At 43.5% G+C, this 27,191-nt stretch overlaps 1 protein-coding gene across 1 annotated transcript in view; it reads left to right on the plus strand.

Annotated features, from left to right (window-relative positions):
- DGKE (diacylglycerol kinase epsilon) overlaps nt 1–27,191 on the plus strand; it is a 161,874-nt gene that overhangs the window by 127,805 nt on the left and 6,878 nt on the right. The window contains exon 10 of the mRNA XM_086930872.1: nt 26,416–26,527. Within this exon, the coding sequence (XP_086786998.1) occupies nt 26,416–26,527 (112 nt within the window). The remainder of the gene's footprint in view (nt 1–26,415; nt 26,528–27,191) is intronic.

The raw sequence follows: 27,191 nt of genomic DNA on the forward strand, positions 1-27,191 counted from the left end.
AGGGTCATCTTGATTCCCAGAAGTGATCCTAAGTTCTGGGGTCTGGGTCCTCCCTTTTTTACAGGACTCCTTCTTTCCTTTGACAGTGTGGGCCAGGTTCATCAGACACGCCACAGGTGGTGGAGCCAGCATTGTGGAAGCCAGGCACAGCCCTATTCAGGCCCGGGTGCTACACCTCCCACCACTCTACATGCAGATAGGTCTATTCAGCCTTGTGCTGACTCACCCTGTCTCCTGGAGCCACCCCAGCACCTGTCACTCGCAAACCAGACATGGAATACACAACCTAGCAGAGGCAGTCTTGGATGGTTAGGCAAGAAAATACCTACTCTCTAAAAGTGGTATTTTCAAACTGAGATTGGTAAATCCAACTTCACTAAAAGATGTATTATATCATTCTAGGTTCAGGCATACTAAACTCGAATTTCTACCTAGTTCCCTAAGTCAGTTAGGATTATAAGATGTTGTAGTCAAATTGCCCATTCTAGCCTGAGGGAACAGGTAGCCCTTCAATCGTGAAAAACGAAATTGGCTGTAGTTCAATATCAGGACATGCTATACACATCAGGGCATGTCCTACCTTTTACATACAATGCACCCTGCCCTTAGGGCCTACTTTAGGGGTGACTAAAATGTAGAAAAGGGAAGGTTTAGGGACTGGCAAGAGGGTGCACGTGTCAAGTCGAAATGGCAGCCCCAGGCTGCACACAGGCTCTGCAATGGCTGGTCTGACTCACATTTTACAAGCAGCTTCTGTGAGTGTCACAACCAGTGCTGCAGCCCACCAGCAGCATTTGATTTAAAGGCCCTGTGTACACATGGTGCACTGTACTAGTGTCTGACAACTAAATCAAATGAACCAATCATGGAGTCACTAATCCAATACTATACTTTACAATAGGGAGCACTTGCACTTTGGATCTGAATAGCAGTGGCAAAGTGCCCAAAGCATCTGGACCAGCAAAAACATAGCAAAAACACAGGAGGCAACAGCAAACAATGGAATGGAGACCCACACCAATGGTGCCAGGTCTAACAAGGTGCTATAGGCTTACAGAAAGAAGCACAATCCTCTTTGAGAAATGCACCCACCATCTTTTATGCTTTACAAGTGCCTAGTCAGTGTGCGACTTCCATGCCATGCCAGAAGAAGATGTTACGCCCAAGTAGGCAAATTAATCCACCTTCTCAAGTGGAGCTCCCCTTAATACTAAACCCCCTTCATATAATTTATGTGGACCTGAGATTGGAAGTGCACAATCTATTTTAAATACAACAAAAACAACATTGGGTCCAGGACACAGCGCTGGCGGACACCTTTGAATTCCAGAACCCTCTCAGTAAGCTGACCCTGTGCTCCCCAACGAATTCTAGCAAAACTGTCTTCATGTAAGCTTGTAAAAAGAGACAGATTTTTAGGAGGCATACCCAAGTCTTTAAGGGCTTGCCATAGTCTTGGGTGGGGAACCAAATTAAAGGTAGTTTTAAATCGACAAAGTGAACATAAAGGTGCCTCTGCCGATTTACTACTGTGTATCAATATATTAGCATGAAACGGAAAACTTGTTAAATTTAGTTTTTTTCTGGAACCCAGTTCAAAAAGGGTTAAGTACATAATTTTAATAAATCCAGTCTTGGATTTTAGGTAGGTCACAACAACAGAAGATCTTTTAGATGGGGTCTAATAAACTAATAGGCTGTATTTACCTGGTTGAGACCTATCGCCCTCTTTATGTATTAGAAGCACTACAGCACCCCTACAACAATCCGGGATGGACACACCCTTAGCAACGGAATTTGCAATGGTAAGTACATATTTAGACCATTCCTCCGTGTCATGAGTAAATATGTCAGCTAGTATACCATCAGACCCGGCAGCTCGTGATAACATTGAAAGATTCTACAGTCTCAGAGATATCAAACATTGGTGTAGTATTGCTCAGAAATTGTGTTGGCGATGGTGCCTCCTCAGTTAGATCCATGGTGCCATTGTGGTATAGGTCTTTAAAACAGTCAAACCATTAGAATTGGAAGACATAGTTGTTAGGTTGCGGCACTGAAGCATTGCTACCCCAGTAAAGCAGTGACCAAAATTTGATATGACATGTTCTATATTATCACTGATGACATCTCAAATGACATCATTGATGACATTATCCAAGCCTCTTTTGTACACATTATTCTATAAACTAGTATGGAGATAGTGGTCTGAAAGTAAGTACAAAATAGCTTGGAATAATATGAAGCATCATTAATGCCATCACAGATACAACTCCCTTTGGTGTAGCAAGCATGTGTTCAGTGCAAGATCGACCCTATACCATACACTTCACAGGTAGCCTATTTCACATTAACATGCAACTACAGATGTATGGGAAACTTGCATTGAATACAGTGTTCAATATGTATTCATCTGTTCAGAGAAAGCCAAGTTACTCAAGATGCTCAATATCTGTTCCAAAATGAATATCCTACTACGGAATAGTTTTTATCTGTATCCAACCCCTAATATTCACTGAACCAAAATTGAGAAATTATTTAATATGAGTAGGAAACTGGTAGTGTAAACCGTGTTTACTCTGTGGAGAGAGTCCACTCTGTACCACACTGTTTGCAGCCAGTGAAAGTCTGATGAGAAATGTACCACACAGCATTAAATGGTCTCTACAAAGATAAGTGTACACTCTATGCAACACTTGTCAAAAAAAAAGCAATTCAGTTAAAAGTGCTAAAGATTATACTTCCTACTGTGGTGAAAACTGTACATACAGCCCATCTTCTGAAGCTAAAGTAGCACATTAAATAGGTTAGTACCGGTGCTCCCAGTCTTCTGTGGTATGTAGAAATTGTCATGCTGTTACAATTCTGTCTAATAACGCAAGAGTGCTTACAGTGCTCAGTATGTAGGACATAAACATGTGTGGAACATACCTGAACACAAGTAGTCTGCTGTCATCTGCACAGTTACGCCTCAGTGCAAAGATTTAAAACATGATCCTTACCTCTACACACCTATGACTTATTAGGATCACATGGATTCTGTAAACACTTACAGCCATTAGTTGGACACATTAGGTAGAAGGGTAATAAGGTAGCTGCTCACCACTTTGTAAACTATAAAACAAACTAACACATTCATTGAATGATATCATCATTGATGTCATAAATGATGTCAGAACATGTCATGAGTGATGTACTCTGTGAAGTCATAAGCAATGAATGGCAGAAGCGCAAGATATAGTGAGCTCTGCTAACTTAGCTGGTGAATTTGTTTTTTTTGTTAAAAATATTAATGTTGTCACTGACATATTCACCTAATCACAACTTTAACCTTTGTTTTTATTCTGTGTGTGTGTGTATATATATATATATATATATATATATATATATATATATATATATATATATATATATATATATATATATATATATTCACTGAAAAAACCATAGGTTATAGACCATATATAGTTAGGAATTTGCATTTACAAAACCTTGAAAATTCACTGAAAAAACCATAGGTTAGAGACCATATATAGTTAGCTGGACATTTTATTGACATAAAACCAATGAAATTCCATATATAGTTAGTTGCACTAACTATATATCGCGCACCCGCAATCCACTGCTGATGATGTCACATATTACATCATTCATGACATGGTCAGTGACATCACTGATGACATCACTGATGACATCTCAAATGACATCACTGATGACATCACTGATGACATCTCAAATGACATCACTGATGACATCATCTAGTGTCTGTGTGTTTTTGTAAAGTTTAAATATGTTTTACATATTGAAGAATGAGTGGATGTATGGAAGACTGAGTGTGTGTGTGGCTGGCTGGGAGGTGTGTGACTCTGTGCATATCAATGTGTACTTGTATCAGTGATTGTATAAGAGAGTAAGTATGTGTTAGTATATGTGTGAAAAGTATGGTGTTCTGTGTTTAACTGTATAGATGAGGAAATCGAAGTATGATTGATTCTTCACAGGACTGACTAGGTGTATGAGTGCATATGATAGTGTTGTAATAATGAGTGACTGTATTTATGAGTGATTGTATGGGTGAATGAGTGAATGTGTGTGTAGACGTAGGAATCAGTGAGTGCGTATGTAGTAACTGGTATTGGTGTGTCATGATGTCATCAGTGATGTCATTTGAGATGTCATCAGTGATGTCATTTGAGATGTCATCAGTGATGTCATCAGTGATGTCACTGAAGTATGGTGTTCTGTGTTTAACTGTATAGATGAGGAAATGGAAGTGTGATTGATTCTTTACAGGACTGACTAGGTGTGTGAGTAACTCCATGGATGAGTGGCAGTGTGTGAGTGTCTGCATAGGTGTATGAGTGCATATGATAGTGTTGTAATAATGAGTGACTGTATGTATGAGTGATTGTATGGGTGAATGAGTGAATGTGTGTGTAGACGTAGGAATCAGTGAGTGCGTATGTAGTAACTGGTATTGGTGTGTCATGATGTCATCACTGATGTCATTTGAGATGTCATCAGTGATGTCATCAGTGATGTCATTTGAGATGTCATCAGTGATGTCATCAGTGATGTCACTGACCATGTCATGAATGATGTAATATGTGACATCATCAGCAGTGGATTGCGGGTGCGCGATATATAGTTAGTGCAACTAACTATATATGGAATTTCATTGGTTTTATGTCAATAAAATGTCCAGCTAACTATATATGGTCTCTAACCTATGGTTTTTTCAGTGAATTTTCAAGGTTTTGTAAATGCAAATTCCTAACTATATATGGTCTATAACCTATGGTTTTTTCAGTGAATTTCATTGGTTTTTTAAAAGCTAATATCTATAGCTGTAAAATATATTCTTTATTACGTGACGTATCACGTAGCCACGTGAGACGCCTCATGACGCGTCGCATAACCGTGACGTATCGGTTCTGCAGCGCAAACAAAACCCGTAACGTAAGCGTGCCGGAGCACGCTTACAGATATATATTTTTTTTTAACCTTAATTAGACAAAATCCACACGTGCACATATCTTGAGGCCTTGCAAAGGCACATCAAACAAACAGTCCCTACAATTTTGCCAAGTTTGCTGGAAATCTATTCCCTTAATTTTTTTTTTACTGTTTCTCTTGGTTTTCCCCTTGTTACGCTTACCGGGACGCTACCCGGTATGCGAACCGGACGCTCCAAAAACACAAGATGGCGGACTCCCGTTACGCTGCCGGTTAGCTGCCCGGTTCGCGTACCGGGAAGCGCCTCTACCACGAAAAATCGCGGGGGACTTTAATATCCCCCTCATCAATCCTAGGGGGTCAGGAGGGGTTTACCTTGCCCCCTTTCCTTCATTTCCCCCTTCTTTTTTCACCACATCTTGTCTCTCGAACCTACCGAGAGACAAGATGGCGGCCGCTCCGGACTGTTTACAATGTTGACAGCTACGCTGCCGGTTAGCTGCCCGGTTAGCTGCCCGGTGAGCTGCCCGGTTCGCGTACCGGGACGCGCCTCTACGGCGTAAAATCGCAAAATTTTTTGCCCCGCGGGGCACTTTAATATCCCCCTCATCAATCCTAGGGGGTCAGGAGTGGTCTACCTTGCCCCCTTTCCTTCATTTCCCCCTTCGTTTTTCACCACATCTTGTCTCTCGATCGTACCGAGAGACAAGATGGCGGCCGCTCCGGTTTGTTTAGAATGTTGACAGACACCGGAGAGCCAATCAGATTCGCTTCGCGAAGTTCCGTTACGCGTCAGGTACGCGAACCGGGGCGCTAACCGGAGCGCTGTCACAGATATATATATTTTTTTAAACGTTAATTTCTCAAAATCCACTGGAGCACATATATTGAGACATAGCAAAGGCACGTCGGGCAAACCATATCTACAATTTTGCCAAGTTTCATGTAAATCTGTTCAGCCGTTCGAGCTAAAAGTGAGTCCAACCGCCCTATGGAAAAATGAATGGGAAAAACGCGTTTTGGGACCCCCCTTTGTTCTCAGCCCCCCCTTGACGAAACCCCACCAATTTTTCAGGGGCTGCTCAGAAAAAAATGTGCAATTTTCCTGAAAATTTCAGCCAATTCCGTCCACAAACGCCAAAGTTATTAGACATAGAATTTTCAGAAATCCCATAGAGAAAAAATCCTAACTATATATACCCACTGGCTATCGCCAGTAGGTAATATACATATATAAACATATGTAATCTGCATATCTATATAAATATAAATGCATGCATACATATACATATATGCATACATATGCATGTTATTTACATGAAAGTTTTAAAAACACTAATAAAAGCAAAGCTAAAAAGCCACCTCATTACAAACAGAATGGCTTTAACTTAAACGAGGGCGAGATCTATTGCATTTTCAATGCTTGTTTACTTTGGTTCTATCAAGAAGGCATTCAGATGTGTCACACATTTGCCATAAATTCTGAATGTTAGCACTCTAGTTGCTCATTAGATCACTGTAGTAAAGCTAGTGCTCACCAGGGAAGTCTGCTGCTAATCATGGTTTGCAGCCATTTTCCCGCATTTTTTATCCCGCAGACTTTCAGTCCGCATACCATTATCCCGCAAGGTCATTGAGCTCGCATACCATTATCCCGAATTTTTTCAAAACGCATGTGCATTTATCGCGCATGCCTTTACAAAGAATTACGTTTTAAAGGCATGTATGGTAAATGCATTTGCGTTGTGAAAACCACGATGACGAGAGAGGTAAGTGGGTTTGTGTTAATTTTTTCGTGGGTTAGTGATTGTGTAGTGTAGTGTAGTGTTGTGTAGTGTAGTGTTGTGTTAGTGTAGTGTAGAGTTGTGGTGGTTGTTTAGTGTAGGGTCATGCTGGGGGTAGTGTTTTAGGGTTTAGGGTTGTGTTGTAGTGTTTGCGTAGTGTAGGGTCATGCTGGGGGTAGTGTTTTAGGGTTCAGGGTAGTGTTGTAGTGTTTGCGTAGTGTAGGGTCATGCTGGGGGTAGTGTTTTAGGGTTTAGGGTTGTGTTGTAGTGTTTGCGTAGTGTAGGGTCATGCTGGGGCTAGTGTTTTAGGGTTTAGGGTAGTGTTGTAGTGTTTGCGTAGTGTAGGGTCATGCTGGGCGTAGTGTTTTAGGGTTTAGGATAGTGTTGTAGTGTTTGCGTAGTGTAGGGTCATGCTGGGGGTAGTGTTTTAGGGTTTTGGGTAGTGTTGTAGTGTTTGCGTAGTGTAGGGTCATGCTGGGGTGTAGTATTTTAGGGTTTAGGGTAGTGTTGTAGTGTTTGCGTAGTGTAGGGTCATGCTGGGGGTAGTGTTTTAGGGTTTTGGGTAGTGTTGTAGTGTTTGCGTAGTGTAGGGTCATGCTGGGGTGTAGTGTTTTAGGGTTTTGGGTAGTGTTGTAGTGTTTGCGTAGTGTAGGGTCATGCTGGGGGTAGTGTTTTAGGGTTTTGGGTAGTGTTGTAGTGTTTGCGTAGTGTAGGGTCATGCTGGGGGTAGTGTTTTAGGGTTTTGGGTAGTGTTGTAGTGTTTGCGTAGTGTAGGGTCATGTTGGGGGGTAGTGTTTTAGGGTTTTGGGTAGTGTTGTAGTGTTTGCGTAGTGTAGGGTCATGCTGGGGGTAGTGTTTTAGGGTTTTGGGTAGTGTTGTAGTGTTTGCGTAGTGTAGGGTCATGCTGAGGGTAGTGATTTAGGGTTTAGGGTAGTATTGTAGTGTTTGCGTTGTGTAGGGTCATGCTGGGGGTAGTGTTTTAGGGTTTAGGGTAGTGTTGTAGTGTTTGCGTAGTGTAGGGTCATGCTGGGGGTAGTGTTTTAGGGTTTAGGGTAGTGTTGTAGTGTTTGCGTAGTGTAGGGTCATGCTGGGGGTAGTGTTTTAGGGTTTAGGGTAGTGTTGTAGTGTTTGCGTAGTGTAGGGTCATGCTGGGGTGTAGTGTTTTAGGGTTTTGGGTAGTGTTGTAGTGTTTGCGTAGTGTAGGGTCATGCTGGGGGCAGTGTTTTAGGGTTTAGGGTAGTGTTGTAGTGTTTGCGTAGTGTAGGGTCATGCTGGGGTGTAGTGTTTTAGGGTTTTGGGTAGTGTTGTAGTGTTTGCGTAGTGTAGGGTCATGCTGGCGGTAGTGTTTTAGGATTTAGGGTAGTGTTGTAGTGTTTGCGTAGTGTAGGGTCATGCTGGGGGTAGTGTTTTAGGGTTTTGGGTAGTGTTGTAGTGTTTGCGTAGTGTAGGGTCATGCTGGGGGGTAGTGTTTTAGGGTTTTGGGTAGTGTTGTAGTGTTTGCGTAGTGTAGGGTCATGCTGGGGGTAGTGTTTTAGGGTTTTGGGTAGTGTTGTACTGTTTGCGTAGTGTAGGGTCATGCTGAGGGTAGTGTTTTAGGGTTTAGGGTAGTGTTGTAGTGTTTGCTTAGTGTAGGGTCATGCTGGGGGTAGTGTTTTAGGGTTTAGGGTAGTGTTGTAGTGTTTGCGTAGTGTAGGGTCATGCTGGGGGTAGTGTTTTAGGGTTTAGGGTAGTGTTGTAGTGTTTGCGTAGTGTAGGGTCATGCTGGGGTGTAGTGTTTTAGGGTTTTGGGTAGTGTTGTAGTGTTTGCGTAGTGTAGGGTCATGCTGGGGGTAGTGTTTTAGGGTTTAGGGTAGTGTTGTAGTGTTTGCGTAGTGTAGGGTCATGCTGGGGTGTAGTGTTTTAGGGTTTTGGGTAGTGTTGTAGTGTTTGCGTAGTGTAGGGTCATGCTGGGGGTAGTGTTTTAGGATTTAGGTTAGTGTTGTAGTGTTTGCGTAGTGTAGGGTCATGCTGGGGGTAGTGTTTTAGGGTTTAGGGTTGTGTTGTAGTGTTTGCGTAGTGTAGGGTCATGCTGGGGGTAGTGTTTTAGGGCTTAGGGTTGTGTTGTAGTGTTTGTGTAGTGTAGGGTCATGCTGGGGGTAGTGTTTTAGGGTTTAGGGTAGTGTTGTAGTGTTTGCGTAGTGTAGGGTCATGCTGGGGTGTAGTGTTTTAGGGTTTTGGGTAGTGTTGTAGTGTTTGCGTAGTGTAGGGTCATGCTGGGGGTAGTGTTTTAGGGTTTAGGGTAGTGTTGTAGTGTTTGTGTAGTGTAGGGTCATGCTGGGGTAGTGTTTTAGGGTTTAGGGTAGTGTTGTAGTGTTTGTGTAGGGTCATGCTGGGGGTAGTGTTTTAGGGTTTAGGGTAGTGTTGTAGTGTTTGTGTAGTGTAGGGTCATGCTGGGGGTAGTGTTTTAGGGTTTAGGGTAGTGTTGTACTGTTTGTGTAGTGTAGGGTCATGCTGGGGGTAGTGTTTTAGGGTTTTGGGTAGTTTAGTTGTTTAGTGTATGCTAAAGGCATATTCGTTCTAAAAGTTTTCGTTATTTTAATTTGCGGCCTAATAGTACATGCGGGATTTTTTTTGTGGACTGATGGTATGCGGGATTTCGTCATATATTCGCTAATCATACTTTCTATGGCAAAATGAACCCCCTCATTTTGTTCCTTTTTAAATTAAATGTTTTAAGAGTTACCACTTTATTCCAATCAAGATGGCTTCAGGTGTGCCATACCTTTGTAATAAGTAGGACTGTTAGCACTCTAGTTGTTCTTTAGAACACTCTGGGACAATCTGTCATTGGGCTATAGTTGGGCTACATCTGGCTGATATTTGGGCTACATTTGTTTTTTTTTGTCTCTGGTGGCCATCTTTGGGCTACATTGGGCTACATTGGGCTACATTTGGGCTCCAACATATATATAGCCCAATGTAGCCCAATATATATTTTTCAAAGTTAATTTTCGTAAAAACCACTGGAGCCTATATCTTGAGACATAGCAAAGGCACATCGGGCTACCAGTCCCTACAATTTTGCCAAGTTTGGTGTAAATCCATTCAGCCGTTCAGGCTAAAAGTGAGGCCAACCGCCCTATGGAAAATTGCATGGGAAAAACACGTTTTGGGACCCCCCTTTTTTCTCGGCCCCCCCTTGACGAAACCCCCCCAAATTTTCAGGGGCTGCTCAGAAACAAAATGTTCCATTTTCCTGAAAATTTCAGCCAATTCTGTCCTCATAAGCCAAAGTTATTCGACATAGAATTTTCAAAAATCCCATAGGAAAAAAATCCTAACTATATATACCTACTGGCTATCGCCAGTAGGTAATATATATATATATATATATATTTATTTATTTATCTAAAAAAAAAATCCTGAAAAAACCATAGGTTTCAGACACGTTATAGTTAGAAATTAGCATTTAAAAAAAACTTAGAAATTCACTGAAAAAAACATAAGTTTCAGGGGCGTTATAGTTAGTTGGACATTTCGCTCATACAAAACCATAGAAATTCCCCTGTTATAGTTAGTTCAGCTAACTATAACTTGTGCGCCTGCTATGCACTGCTGATGACGTCACATATTACATCACTCATGACATGGTCAGTGACCTCACTCATGAAGTCACTGTTGACATCTCAAATGAGATAATTCATGACATCACTGATGACATCATCCTTGTGATAGAGTGGCAGACCTCCTCTCACCCTAATATAACCTTTGATACACACACTCAAAAATACAAACTAACATTTTCAAAACAATGGACATACCAATACCATTTATAATACTCCTATTCAGTAATTCCAAGATCTACACACACATCCACTCATTGACCAACAATCCCTATACAGTCACTCATACATGTACTCACTCATCATATGTACTCATACACCTATACATCCTGTTACACACCACCACTTATCCATAGAGTTATTCACACACATAGTCACACATGCAAACAAAGTATCAAACATCCATTTACTTGCATATACAGTTATACACACACTACCACACTTACTTCTACAGAAATTTACACATGCTTACTCTCATAAACAATCACTTATAGAAACGTATTTCTACAGTAACTCTTCCAATTTCTCACTCTCACATATACTCACTTATATACACCAATACTCACATACACTAGTTTAAAACATATGTAGTTACTCATAAAGACACTATTGAAGCAGTCATTCACTCACTAACACACCCATGCACACACTCATCCACCTATACAGTCCTGCACACATGCTGACTTCAACACATACAAACAGTGAGTCACTCATTCATGCATCTATGCACTAAGTAATACCCCCACCGAACCATACAGACACTCATACTGATACGCAAAAAAACAACTAATAACCCATATAGACACTCATTTAGCTACTCACCAACCCATGCAGCCACTTATACACAAAGTGAGAGACTGATACAGATATTTTCATATTTAAACATTACTCACTAACCCATGTATTCACTAAGATACAGTTAGTCCGTTATACAATTAATTTTACAAAATTAAATCATCCATTTAGACACTTATATACCCATTTATTCTTCCATCAACCTTGAGATATACATATATAAAACATATTTAATTTTCAGAAAAACACACATTCACTGGATGGTGTCATCAGGGATGTCATCAGTGATGTCATTTGAGATGTCATCAGTGATGTCATGAGAGATGTAATATGTGACGTCATCAGCAGTACATTGCGGGCTCGCGAGTTATAGTTAGCTGAACTAACTATAACGGGGGAATTTCCATGGTTTTGTACAAGTGAAATGTCCAACTAACTATAATGCCCCTGAAACCTTTTCTTTTTTCAGTGAGTTTCTAAATGCTAATTTCTAACCATAACGTGCCTGAAACCTATGGTATTTTTCAGTGAATATATATATATATTTATTATACTATGTATACATGTGAAAATGTCTCTGTCCGCCTGTTTGCCTCGGTTGCACGGAAAAAATGGGTGGGACTGACGTCAGCATGCCGACGAGGTCCTCTTATGGCTCCGAAGACGCCATACGGTGTCGCGAGCGGAGCAGTGCTATTATGAGGTCCTCGTTGACGTGGGAGAGCTAGGAAAGAATTTCTGTGGAATGCGGGTGCAGGGGATATTCATCTAAGTGTTTAGGCTAGTCCTTTGGGAGCAAGTGTTTATGTTGCCACTCCAGAAACCGAAACCAGTGATCCGAGGGCAGAGGCCCTGCAGATGTCACACGAGGTGGGGTGCCCAGTCATTTACACCCGCGGGACAGCGAAGTGACAAGCTCCGCAACCCACAAAAAAAGGTAGCGAGGGCACTGAATACCACAGGATCTTCTCTTTGTATCTGGCAGGAACCACAAAGTTAAAATGCCCTAATACCAAAATGTAGAATGAGTGCTACAACAGTTTTCAAGAGGACCTGTGATGCCGCTTCTTCCTCCCGTACCCTGGAGGCGGTTAATGGGTCACGCGGTTTGGTCATACTGCGGTGGGACGCACACTCATTGACCTCTCATGGCACTGCTCCACACTTCAGGGAGGACGCTTTCCATTAGCTCCGTTTTCTGATGACATGTCGCGCCGGCCCCGTCCAACAACAGAACTCCTTTAGATCCAACCAGACTCTTCCACTCTCTCAACGGAGGTGAAACCAGGCCACGCGGACACTTTCACAATTCAACAGCCGGGAATGCACTTTTCGGTAAAAAAAAACACATTCCTTCCTCCCAATTAATCAAATAAATGTCTCACGGAAGAACAGGGGCCAGCTTCGATCAGTAAACAGCCATTACAGCGACTTTTTTACTTCACAATACCATTACAACGCATGCATTACCACGCATGCGTTGTACATCGCAAAGTCATTACTACACATTTTTTAGAACGCATGGTCATTTACCACGCATGCCTTTACAACAAATTTTGTTGTAAAGGTATGTATGGTAAATGACCATGCGTTCTAAAAAACATGTTGAAGACCCACTTCGTTGTAAGGAAACGGAGGCTGTTCCGTTTCCTCACAACAACGTGCACCGCCTTCAGAGACTACGTGAAGCAGGAACCACGAGGAGAGAGGAACCATGAGGAGTGAGAGGTAAGGGGGATTGAGCATGGGGTGGGGGTTTCCTTTCTAGAGTTTAGGGTAGTGCAGTGGTGTTTTGGTAGTGTAGGGGGTCGTGCTGGCGGTAGTGTTTTAGGGTTTAGGGTAGTGCAGTGGTGTTTGGGTAGTGTAAGGGGTCATGCTAGGGGTAGTGTTTTAGGATTTAGGGTAATGCAGTAGTGTAGGGGTCATGCTGGGGGTAGTGTTTTAGGGTTTAGGGTAGTGCAGTGGTGTAAGGGTAGATAAGGGGGTCGTGCTGGGGGTAGATTTAGGGTTTAGGGTAGTGCAGTGGTGTTTGTGTAGTGTAGGGGGTTGTGCTGGGGGTAGTGTTTTAGGCTTTATGTTAGTGCAGTGGTGTTTGGGTAGTGTAGGGGGTAGTGCTGGGGTAGTGTTTTAGGGTGTAGGGTAGTGCAGTGGTGTTTGTGTAGTGTACGGGGTAGTGCTGGGGGTAGTGTTTTAGGGTTTAGGGTAGTGCAGTGTTGTTTGGGTCTTGTAGGGGTTCATGCTGGGGGTAGTGTCTTAGGGTATGGCACTTGTGTTTGGGTAGTGTAGGGAGTCTTGCAGGTGGTAGATTTAGGGTTTAGGGTAGTGCAGTGGTGTTTGTGTTGTGGAGGGGTCATGCTGAGGGTAGTGTTTTAGGGTTTTGAGTAGTACAGTGGTGTTTGTATACTGTAGGGGGGTTATAGTAGTGCAGCGATGTTTGTGTAGTGTAGGGAGTCATGCTGGGGGTAGTGTTTTAGGGTTTAGGGTAGTGCAGTGGTGTTTGTGTAGTGTAGGGGGTAGTGTTTTAGGGTTTAGGGTAGTGCAGTGGTGTTTGTGCAGTGTAGGGGTCATGTTGTGGGTAGTGTTTTAGGGTTTAGGGTAGTGCAGTTTTGTTTGTGTAGTGTAGGGGGTTGTCTTCTAGGGTATAGGGTAGTGCAGTGGTGTTTGGTTAGTGTTGGGGGTCATGCTGGGGTTAGTGTTTTAGAGTTTAGAGTAGTGTAGTGGTGCTTGTGTAGTGTAGGGAGTCGTGCTTGGTGTAGTGTTTTAGGGTTTAGGGTAGTGCAGTGGTGTTTGTGCAGTGTAGGGGGTCATGCTGGGGGTAGTTTTTTAGGGTTTAGGATAGTGCAGTGGTGTTTGGGGGTAGTGTAGGGGGTAGTGTTGGGGTAGTGTTTTGGGTTTACGGTAGTGCAGTGGTGTTTGTGTAGTGTAGGGGGTCGTGCTGAGGGTAGTGTTTTAGGGTTTAGGGTAGTGCATTGGGGTTTGTGTAGTGTAGGGGCAGTGTTTTAAGATTTAGGTAGTGCAGTGGTGTTTGTATACTGTAGGGGGTCGTGCTGGGTTCTAGTGTTTTAAAGTTTAGGGTAGTGCAGTTGTGTTTGGGTAGTGAAGGGGGTCATGCTGGGGGTTGTGTTTTAGGGTTTAAGTTAGTGCAGTTGTTTTTCTTTTTTCAAACAAAACAAAGGCGCACCACCCAAGGGTTCTAACAGCAAAGGCAAATCAAATGTCCATGACCAAAAAAACATTCAAGAGATCTTCGATGTTTCTTTTACTTCTTGTTTTCTTTATTATTGTTCCAGAAGAAACAGTGCAATCAACACAACGGACATATTTATATATGTATTTATATTTATTTATATTCACTGAATTGTTTCAAGTATCTGTAACTTGTGCCCTGAGGTAACTATAACTTGCACCTTCGCCATGCACTTTTTCTCATCAGTAATGTTATTGTAAATTTTGCAGTGATAATATCAATGTTGCCATGTGAATTTGTTTACAGGGACTGGCCTGTGGCCAACCTACCACTTGCAACCAGTCCCTCGCCATGCCTGGCCTTCAGCTGTGGGCAATTTTTTCTATGGGGTCATTATACCTCTATCCTGTTCACTTTTATCCCCCCGCACGAGCTTCTAAACAAAATGTCTGCCCCAACTTTTCTCTCAGATGTCAGCAAGCCAGTTAGGGCCTTGCTTTGGCGCGTGGATCCCCCGTGGAAGATCTTAGAAGGACTGCGCTCCTAGATATCTGTATTTCTTTTTCCTTTAATAACTCCAAAACTACTGAACGGTTTCACACCAAATTACAAAAAAGTTTCTTTCTGGACCAAGAACCAGCTTTCTGCCAGATTTAGTGTAATTCCATTCAGTGGTTCGGGCTGTAGTCGTATTCAAATTCCCTATGAGAAATTTCACAGGGAAAAAGGGACCCCCCCCCCCTTTTTCTTTGCCCCAGCTTGACAAATCACCCGAAACATTCAAGACAGCAGCTGAAGTGACTGGCAAACTAGTTTTGAAAATTTCAGGAAGATTCATCAAACAGCGCCAAAGTTATTAGCAAAGAATCTGAGTGATCCCTCAAGCGGGGGCTTAGAAAAGGGGGGTTGGGCAAAAATAGTGCAATTCCCATGTTAATTCCCTTTGGAGTTTTGAACAGAACTACCGCCCGAACCGCTGAACAGAATTACACCAAATTTAACAGAAAGGTAGATTTTGGTCCAGAGATCACGCTCTCAGTTATTTGGTGTAAATTAGTTCGGTAATGTTTGACGAATTTGCAGCAGAAATGCTGTGATTGGCTGGCTGCAACCTGAGCAGAGAGGTAGAGAGTTGTGGCTGCAATTTTACTTCATCTGAACAGTCTCCGGGGCTCAACCGAAATAGCAGAAAGAGGATGTGCCCTGACTACATGAGAGGAATATAATAGTCTTTGAGGAGCTCCTGAGGTGTGTTGAAAAACATTTTTCTTCTTTTTTTTGCCATGCATGATATTCGCAAACTCGTTGCACCTCCCATGTAATGTTTAGAGGAATTGTGAGTATCGGAAATAAAAATTCAAAAAATACATTCACAGACTCATTCAGACACGATTACATTCACTCAAAGACGCAATCAGAGACTCATGCAGGCTCTCACTGACTCACTCAGATAGTCATGCACCCGCTCATAGTCTCACTCAGAGACCCAAGCACCCACCCAGAGACCCATTCAGAGAATCATGCACCCACTCACAGTCCCAGTGAGAGACCCACGCACACACTGACACACCCACTGAGACACTCATACACCCACTCACAGACCAACGCCCCCACTCCCAGTCCCACATAGACACTCATGCACACACTCACAGTCCCACTGAGAGACTCACGCACCTATTCACACTTGCACTGAGATGCACGTGCCCATTCATAGACCCACTTAAAGACATATGCACCCACTCAGACCCTGATACACCTATTCACAGATCCACTGAGAGACTCACGCACCCAGCTACAGACCCCACTCAGACACTCATGCACCCCCTCATAGTCCCACTCAGAGACTCACAGACCCATTCAGAGACTCATGCACTTACTCACAGACTCACTCAGAGACTCATCACAGGCAGTCACCCAACCACTCAGACACTCAGGCACCGACTCAGAGACTCATTCACCCCTTCAAAGTCCCACTCCGAGACTCATTCATCCACTCATACACTCACTCGGAGTCACGCACTCACTGGCAGATCATCTCAGAGTCTAATGCACCCACTCATAAATCCACTCAAAGATTCATATAACAGGCCTCGAAAAATCTACTCCCCCACTCGCAATTGTGAGTTAAAAAAATTCAGGTCGAGTTCTTTTTTAGCACCTACTAGTCCCATCTGGCGAGTAAACTTAGGCTGGAAAGGAACAAGTGTCCTGTTAAAGAGGTCAAATGTCAGATTGTCTTTTATCTAATTGCTGCTTGGAAAATGAGGTTTATTTTTCTCTTTCTAATTAGAGTTAGAGGTTTTTGTCAAGGGAGCTGTCTGAAGATGTCAGTTATTTTTCTGTAACACATAACATTGAAATAAATAGCATGGAAATCATTAAAATATTTCAAAATATATCTGGTATTTCAAAAGCAAACTCTTTTGTAATTAAGAAGTGTGATACAAACAAAGAGTTGAATAGGGGCAAAACAAATTAGAACTCTTTACTTACCCATACTCTCTAACAATCAGCGACGGTGAAGAGACTGTGCACCAACTTGGGGTGAGACCAGACCCATGCGCTGTAGAGGCTTAAAATAACAGCGAAACCCACAAGGGCAAGTCCCGGCCTTCTATTTATCAAAAGCGGTGAGCCTCAAAGGGGAAAACTGACAGGCCACGTGGGAGTTTCCCCACAGTAGGCGGGGGCGAGTACCCCACCACACTGTACAACTGGCCAAAACCCCTGCTGCCCGGAGGGGACAATGGCGACCGGCAAAGGGGGCAGAGCTCGCACCAGCCCAAGATAGATACGTTTTCATGGCAGAAGTCGCAGGAGGGGGGAACGTCAAGCCCTGGATCGGACCAGGAAGCTCAGAAAAAGTCGACGGAGCAGGAATCCCCCATGCTGCATGATGTAGTGGCGGCACACCTCCTCTCTACTGGTGGTATCCCTCAGCCAGCAGGACAAATCTGACTCTGGTTTAACTGTATGAATTGGGAAGATTTCTGAATGGATGGACAAGTCATTTTTAAAATTGAATGGAGCAAAGACAGAAGTCATGCTCCTTGTTCACTCTGCCCCCGCTAATATAGATTCTCTGTGGTCCAGCTGCCTAGGCCTTCCACCGGCTCCGAAAAAACAGATCAAGAGCTTGGGAGTCTGGCTTGACTGCAATTTGGACTTTAACGAACAAGCTCGCAAAGTTGCAGCCAATTGCTATGGACTCTTTAGGATGATAAGGAAGATTCCTCCTCTTCTTCCTTTTGTTGCCAGACGATTATTAGTCCAGGCAGTGATACTCTCACTGCTGGATTATGCGAACGCAGTCTATCTGGGAGCTCCACAGGGCACTGTTCAGAACTGTGCAGCCCGCCTATGACTGAACATTCCCAAATGTAGCACAGCCAAACCAGCCCTTACTATTTTGCACTGGCTCCCCATCCAGGAAAGAATTAGATTCAAGGCAATGTGTATTGGCCATAAAGCTATTTCGGGAAAAGGTTCCCCAATGATTCATTCTATGGTGCAGCTCTATCGCCCTTATAGGACTTTGAGATCCAACAATAAATATTTACTCGCAGTTCCCAGGATCAATAGATCATGAACTGGAGGTCCGAGGTTTTCATACAATGCAGCTAAGTTTTCAAACCGGCTCCCAGATCATATACGTTTGGAATCTAATTATCTTAATTTCAGAAAATAGCTTAAAACTTTTCTTTTCTCTTGCTCTGCTCTTGGTTTAATAGGTGCCACATTAAGGGCTGGGATCCCCATGGGTAGCCATGCGCTATATAAATGTGTATTCATTCATTCATTTTACTGCTCTGAGCGGACCTCAGAAAGATGGACTCTAGGGTCAGAGAGGTAGAAGACATCTCTTGTGACCTAGCAGCAGACACGGTAACCCTCAAGAAGCAAGTCTCGGAGCAACAGACCCGCGCGGACACCTTAACAGCGCAGTTGGATGACTACGAAGGTAGATCGAGATGAAACAATATATGAATTTTGAGAGTGCCAGAGAAAGCGGTGAGACCAGGAGCAGACCTTTTCTCGAGGATTTGGTAATGAAACACCTGCAGCCTAAAACACTCTCCAACTACTTTTCTATAGAAAGAGCACATCATGTGACGGGAGGCAGGCCTGGGCCAGGGGCGTCCCCTAGCCTATCCTGGCTCGAGTCTTTAACTTTAGAGACGGAGATACCATTATTCAAACAGCAGGCAATGCTCCTCCTCTCAAATAAGAGAACAGCACTATACAATTTGTCCCAGACTTTACCGCTAAGGTGTAGAGTCAAAGGAGCTCCTTCATGGAGGTCAAGAAAATCCTTAGGGAAAGGGAACTCAAATATGCCATGCTGTTCCTGGAGAAATTGAGAGTTGAGGCGGAAGGGAAAAGTTGGTTTTTCACAGAGCTGGGAGAAGTTTGGGACTGGTTGGTAGGCCGGAGGCGAGTGGGAGACCGGAGAACCGGGACCGGCAGGAGCGGGGAGAGGGAAGCCACAGAAGCGGCAAGATCCCACCCAAGAAAATGAGAACCAGTTATTTGTGAATAGACTCCAATTTGCTCATTGGAACAGATGGTCAGCATGATGTGAGCAACGGAAACATGAGATGGCACGTCCTGCTGCTCTGCAACGAGACCCAGTGATACTTCCCCCGGGCATCCTCATGAACTTGCAGCCTTGTTCGAGAGACTGCTGCAGTGCGCCTGGGGAGAGGCGGACAGAACGACCAGCACTGAGAGGAGAAAAGAGCAGCTGAGTATAATGATGACTATATATATGTATCCCCTGTAGTGAATCGTTTGTCGTGGTGGCGGGTGGTGGGGGTGGTTTGGCTCACGACTCCTCCAACATAGGGATGGGAGAGCGACGGGCACTCTGGATTGTTGGGGAGGCGGGCATATGGTCTCCGTCATGCAGGGAGGGGGCGGGTTCGGGGGGGGAGTTGTTTACACACAGCAAGGTTCCACAAAGCTAGCGGCACACCTAGTGTCAGACGCATGGCAGGTCTCCTCCGAGACATCAGGGCAACCCAGGGCGCGAGTGTAATGCACCTAGGCCATGAGCAAAACTGTCCTTTCCGTCACCATTTGGGAAAGTACAGATGGCGGATGAGATAGCTTATGGAGTGTACACTGATGTAGGAGAGACTGAGAAGGTAGCATCCTTCCAATTACTCTCCTGGAATGTAAACAGGCTTGGGGACAAACTCAAGAGAGCGATAGTGCTCCAATATGTCAAACTATAAGCCCCGAATATGGTGCTTCTCCAGGAGACTCACTTGATAGGGAATACATCCGAGGCGCTTAACAGAGGGGGGTATAAACTGGTAGTACACTCAGGGTTCACATCCGGCTCCAGAGGGGTGGGGATTCTGTTGCGTAGAGGGTTTCCCTTCATGGTGATGGACATACACACTGATGCACAGGATTGACTGGGTCTTGGGAGGGCACAAACACAAATGTGCTGGCGGCTTATATCCCCACCCCCCCCCCCCCCCCACCCTACACAGTATTGCTCTACTGGACATCAGTAAAAAGATTCTGGAATTCCCTGAAGGGTCACTGACAATTGGGGAGACCTGAATATGACCCTTAATGATCAATTTTATAGACTCCCACCTGTGTTAACAAATGTTCACGCAATATCATGAATGAATTCCTGACGCCCATGGGGTTAATAGACGTGTGGCATGAATCCCACCCTGATGGGCAGCAGTTTTCGTTCCATTCTGGAATCCATGGGAGCATTTCCTGGATTGACCATATACTAACTGATGATGGTGATAAACAGCACTTTTCTGAAGGTAAACACCTAGCTAGGGAAATCTCAGACCATGCTTCACTGTGGGCAAAATACCGCCTGACTAAGAAATTCAGGAGACAAACCTTATCCATCAGCCCATGGTACCTGGTCATTCCACACATTAGAGCAGACATTTGAAAAACAACTGAATACTATTTTAAACAAAACGTGGGATTGGTTGAGTCGCACCAGACTATATAGGAAGCATATAAGACAGTCATAAAGAGCTGGATATGAAAGGGAAAAAAGGCCAGGTTAGAGGCAATTGAAAGGGAGAGGTCCCCCACCACCTTGCTTCAGGAGGATACCCAACACTCACTGGCCCTGAAGAGACAAGAGTACAAGAATTTAGTAGCCGAATCAGCCAATAGTAAATTCTGCAAGGTACAGCCTAAAGTATATGAACAAGGGGATAAAGCGTGAAAGTTACTTGCCTGGTTAGACAAGCGGGAGAAGGCTGGGAGATGGGTCATGACCATAAGGGGCTCGGAGGGAGAGTGGCTACGAGACCCGCACGATATCGCAGAAGCCTTTGCTGTTCCCAGAGGCAGCCAGCACGATATAGGAGTCATTAGACCTATTACAAGACGTCTGAATCCTAGTCCTCCCAGAGGTGAACAGGGAACAGCTTGGGGAAGATCTTACAGTGGAAGAAATAGGAGCTGCCATACAGAGCATACACTCCGGTAAGGCCATGGGGCCTAATGGCATCCCAATAGAGCTCCTTAACTTATCTGCCACTACGGTGGCACTCTATCTCTTAAATATGTTTAAAGAAAGTATGCATGTGGGAGCACTGCCCAAAGACTAAAGATTGGCATCGGTTGTGGTCATCAATAAGGCTGGCAAGCCATCAGAGGAGTGCTCCTCGTATAGGCCCATTTCCCTCCTGAACGTAGAGGTTAATATTTTAGCCTAGGTGCTTGCTCGCCGATTGATCCTATTGATGACAAAGTTCGTACATCCGGCCGGTCCAGTTTTATGCCTGGACCGAATACTGCCTAAACTGGAGGCTGCTCCATGCAATTCTGTGCTGAAGGAACACCATACGAGAGGATGCGGCAATACTGTCGTTGGACGCCCGCATGGCTTTCAACACCGTCTAGTGGCCTTATATGTTGCAGTCCTAAACGTATGAGTCAGGGGGAAGATTTCTTGTCATGGCTTCATTTGCTATATACAGCCCCTATGGCCCAAGTGGTTGTCAACGGGCATACATCTAGTACTTTTCTTCTAAACAGAAAGGCTGCCCGTTGTCCCTGCGTCTATTCGCTTTGATATTGGAACTATTGGCGAGCTGGATAAGAGGGTGACCCAATAATTAGGGGACTAAGGTGGACAGCGGGGAGGGAGGACATAATCTTGTTGTACGCAAACGACATCTTGTTATATGTGACGTCGCCAAGATCCTCCATTGCCTGGATCCTTTAGATTTGTTCCACCTTCGGACAATATTCTGGATACACCATCAACTGGTCCAAGTCAGTGGTATTCCCCCTACAGGGCGTGGACCGACCTTGCCAAGGGGATGCGAAGCAAAAATCGTGACAGAAGGGTTCACCTACCCGGGGATATATATTCCTTCCAGTGAGGAGGTCTTTTATGAGAGGAACCTTCTCGCTCCACTAGCCAGGCTGAAGGGAGATGTACAACATTGGCGGGCCCTGCCGCTATCCCTATTGAGAAGGGTGGCATCACTTAAAATGATAGCACTGCCACAATTCCTGCATGCCCTGCAAAATGCGCCCTATGAGATTCCAGATTCATATTTTAGAGCAATAGAAGGGGAGATTCGCAGCCTGTTGTGGGATGGGAAACTGCCCCACTTCGCTGGGACATCCAGGTTTTCCCCAATATCCAAAGAAATAAAAAAAATTGCACTGGCTCCCAGTAAGGAATTGAGTGTGTTTTAAGTCCCTCTGCACAGTTTTTAAGGCTCTGCAAGGTATAGGATCCGACCATTTGAAACGCCAGTTTCAACGGTACACTCCAAATAGAACTCTTCTCTCACTGGTAGCCAAGCTGGTCATAGTGCCATCCACAAAAAAAGTATTTTGGGGTGGTAGAAGTTTTGCTTTTTGTGCGGCAAATGCCTAGAGTGACCTTTCGTTCCATCTGAGAAATGCCACAAATCATTTGGCATTTATGAAGGGTCTAAAAAACCTGGCTTTTTGATAAATAGTTTTGTTTGTTCTCTTCCTAAAGGAGAAGTGACCCTTGTGCCCTTAAATATATCTATAACATAACATAACATCTCTACTCATAAATTAGTTTGAGGATGGTACGATGGAGGCATCGCACTTCACCAATATTCAGGTGTAATATCGGGCGGCACAACTCGTGGTTATCAATAGATGGGCCCACCGGGGACAGACAGACCCATATGAACGAGTGGCTCATGGGACTTGGATGTATACACAAAAGGTTTTGGGTCCAATGAACCGACCAGCCTGGACCTCAGCAATTGACAAAACAGAACAAATGGCTAGCCAGAATACTTTAGTTTAGAATTCAGGACCACACAGCCAAAAAGTACTGTGTAGCCAAGGCATTTGTTTAGCAAAACATTTATTTACATTCAAAATCCTTTTTCAAAGTTCATAAAACCATGACATCAAAAGGAAAACACCGTCAGAAATAGTCAAATCAAAAGCAAAAACAGACAGTAGTGTGCAACATAAATACGAAGTTTACAAACTATACAAGCATGGATATCAAATATTCAAACGATTATATGACACCAAAGTGCAGCTTACAATACACAAATATACAATGCAAATGAATCTGTGAATCAAAACCTTGCAGTATGCAAAAGGAAACATACAACAAGTCCTTTAGCTGGAATACCAGTGGACAGGCGGAATTAGGGATGGTAAACCAATGCCTGCCTGTCTCACAATACCCGTGACTGAATGTTTAGTATGGTTACAGGCCAGGGCCCACACAAGTGGACTGAGTTGATCCCTAGCTTCGCCCTTCTTTCTTGCCACGGGCTGGGGGTCAACGCGTTTCGAACCGACTTGATTTAAGGTTCTCCTCAGGACATGGACTGGGTACAGTTTTAACTGCACCACGTGCACAGAAAATTGTTGTAGTGAAGGTAATCTGCTGGGCAGGGGATTCTGAATGGGGTAATCCTAGTCAGCAATACAGAACGCCCGCCGTGCGGTGCGCAGTACGTGGGGCGGCAGAATTCGCATAGTGAATATGAGCTGCCCGCCGAATGTCAAGGCGTCGGCTGTTTAGAAACCCGGTTGGAAATCGTTATTTAGATCAGCGGGAACGGATCAACCGCAAATACCGCGATGCAGCGAGGATTGAAGCCACGCAGCAACCGAAGGCACACAAGGAGTCCTTCGGAGTCCTTCGGACTTGGAGGCATTCAGTGATGCACAATATACCAACCCAAACAAGCAGCAACTCACAGACGGTCGCAATCTGGCATAAAGTGACGAAACAGTTGGAGTGGAATGGCAGGGTAACGCTCGAAACACCACTATCATGGGCAAAGAACATTGGGAAACCGGGTGAGTGCCGGGGATTTCGTGAGTGGGATATCATTGGCATCTTGAAGGTTAAGGACCTGTGGGTAAGGGTGGGCAATTGCCCCATTCACGGAGTTACAAAGAGACTATGAGATAGCCGATGGGGAACTATTTCGATATTCCCAAATTAGACACCCTCTCGTGGGGACAATAGTAGAGGGGGAGGTTATGCTGGAGGCATCTCCTCTCGAGGGCAGGCTCATCATTGAATATATGCTGAGTAATGCCATATCATTTACGTACAAAAAAATAGTTAATAACCAACGAGACCCAAGGCAGTGGTGTCACCTCGAGAGGTGGCAATATCATCAAGTTACAACTCGTCCAATTAAAGCTACTCCACAGGTCATATATCACATGTACTACACTGGTTAAAATGGGCAGAATCGAGAAGGTGGGGTGTAGAAGGGCATGTGGTGGTATTGGCAGTTTTTTTTTCACATCATTTGGGAGTGTGCACCCATCCAAAGATACTGGAATGCAATAATTACATGTATGAAAAGATGCTTTTGGGGAGACATATGCCCTGACTCCCACAGTGTGCTTCCAGAATATGTTGGAACCTACTGAGCCTGACCGTGCTGGACAGCTGTGGACTACCTTGGGATTGATGATTGCAAAACAAAACATAGCTCAGAGGTGGGTGGTGGCGGGAGCGCCTACTCTTGCTGAATGGAAGCTGGATATGGATTGGTGTATGATGGCAGAAGTATATAAAAACAGAGGTTGCACCCCGAAATGGGACGGAGTCTGGGGAAAATGGAATGCATTCAGGGGAAATATATGTGACCCTCCACAAGCTAGTGGGGTGGTAGCGGGAAGAATGTTGAACAGAGGGGAAGATTTAATTACTGTTTAAAGATTATATATAATGGGCCATTGATGTCCTGCCTGGGGGTGCATTGTAAAGCTGTGTCCAAGAGGACTAAAAGTGAGGCACTGCCATGTAATTGTATCATTTAAATGTTTAATAATAAAAAATAAAAAGATTATAGTTTATAAACATGATTTGAGAAACCTTCCCGCCCTACACTGATGACAATGTGGTTAATAAATTAAGAGACATATCAGGGGTCATGTGTATCTTATATGTGGCTAGATATTTATTATATATGGAGAGAACGTTTCTTAAATCAAACAAAAGAGTTTTTTGTACAACAAACATTCCCGCTTGCATGCCCGCTTGAACTTGCACGCTTGAAGGGGCTCTCATATGTGATAATGAAGAAAATAGTGACTTAATGTATTAAATTATTTGCCCACGATCACATCATTTGAAACCAGTTTATGGGTCAAGATCATCTCAAATAGGTTGAGTAGATTATTAAAGTCACTATACCTGCAGGTATAGTAAAATGTTTGATTTTTCGAGGCCTGTATAACATGCTCATAAACACATTCAGATACTCATGCACCTACTCACAGACCCTACTCAGACACTCATGCACCCACTCACAGACACTCACTCCCAGTCCCACTGAGACCCACATACCCACTCACAGACTGACTTGGAGACTCATGCACCCACTCAGGCACTCATGCAAGCAGTCATGCACCCACTCAGACACCCATGCAGGCACTCACGCACCCACTCACAGGTGCACTCAGAGACTCATGCACCCACAGAGACACACACACACACACTCACGCAAACACACACACACACACACACACACACACACACACACACACACACACACTCACACACACACACACACTCACAGATCCACTCTCAAAAGTGACAGGTTACAGTTAGGATTGATAAAAAATGTTAAACGCAGAAAATCAGTGAAAAAACCTAAGATTAGAGGGGTGTTATAGTGAGGAAATAGATTTAAAAAAAAATTTAAATTCACAGAAAAAAACAAAAGGTACAGGGACATTATAGATAGGAAATCAATTTTAAAAAAACTTAAAAATTCACTGAAAAAAGCAAAGGTTACAGGGACGGTGCCAGTTGTCGGATTTCCCTACCTTCAGCGCCACCGCTTGTCAATTCCAACAATTGTATAATGGGTGATCCATACCATACAGCACAAAGCAGAAAGTAGACTGTTACTACCAGTGTCTACAGCCCATTTAAGCTATAAGAGGTCAGAATTTAGAACTTGAAAATGACGGAGATGATACAGAATAAGCAAATGTTTATAAAACAGCACACATTAAAGAACATCAGGCTGAATTAAAGTTGGTTGGGAATTGAAGTTCTACTGATTGGTGGACAAAAAGTTATATCTTGTGCAGATTCCACCAGTGGATATTTCCTCCATCATAGTGATAGTATGGGGGAAAAAATACACAGGCAAATTCTTCTGCAGATGTAGCTTTTTCTACAGAAATTGTAGGATTTTCCATTACCCAACTTTACATCGGGCCCAAAATGTATTACAAGTATGAGACTAATTGATATTATTTACTACTAAAACAAAATTAAAACATCAGTTAATACACAATTGTAATACATTCCTTAAAATGTTATTTGAATAAAGTGCTTTGTAGTAAGACTGATTCTGGTACAGTTTGTTTTGCAACTCCGCAATTTTATAGATTATCATAAAAATGTTGTTATTGACACCCTAAGAAATTTGACAGTTATGTTATTCCATTTGTGAAATGTTCATATATAATTTTAAATGCACTATGGAATCGTTGTCCAAACATTACATTCTCACTTTTATGATTTATTAATAGACATAAAGCACTTATAAACAGAAACTTGTAAATCCTTCCTCCTTTTTTATATATAATACAGGCATGATGATGGTTTGCTGGAAGTTGTTGGTGTTTATGGGTCTTTTCACTGTGCACAGATTCAAGTCAAGCTGGCAAACCCGGTGCGGATAGGCCAGGCACACACAGTAAGGGTAAGTGGGATTAATGAGAAGATGTTGAAGCTAATGAAACACTGTTCACATTGTAGTTCTCTGGACTTTACTTTGATGGGCACATCTTTTGTTTTATTGTGGTGTATCCCAAGTTAGTGCAGATTCAAAATGAGGAGCAACTACAAACTTTGATTACTCAAATTACTACAGTAGCACCCTTCATATTTCCATTGACTGTTTGAAGGTTATTTGCCAGCTATGCATGATGAGAGTATGTACTCCAACGGCCAGATACACAAAGGACTGGTCTTAAAGGTATTATTGGGACCAGTAAAGAATTATACGACCTTTTATGTAGGTTTGTAAAATTCGTTGTGAGGAGCAATCTGTGAATAATAATGAGGAAGGTTGCAAATTGCACCTTACATTTTTAAGTTTCTTTGAGAGTTTGTAGTGGTCCCTTGGACCACTGTCTACTACCCAACAAATGTTTGGCATGATTGCAAAGTAAACCCTATTCTCTTGTTCAAATGAGTTACCACTCTAATGGGAGTGTGCAACATTTTAATGTTTTGTGACTGGATTTTGAAAATCACTTGAATCCTTGGACATGAACCACTATTTGGTAGGTACACCTACCACATACCCCTTTCAAATACCAAATCAGTATGCAGTCAGAATCCTATTTTAAGATTTGGAGTTA

The sequence above is a fragment of the Lissotriton vulgaris genome, chromosome 7 (genome assembly GCF_964263255.1).
Source record: "Lissotriton vulgaris chromosome 7, aLisVul1.2, whole genome shotgun sequence".
Taxonomy (NCBI): domain Eukaryota; kingdom Metazoa; phylum Chordata; class Amphibia; order Caudata; family Salamandridae; genus Lissotriton; species Lissotriton vulgaris.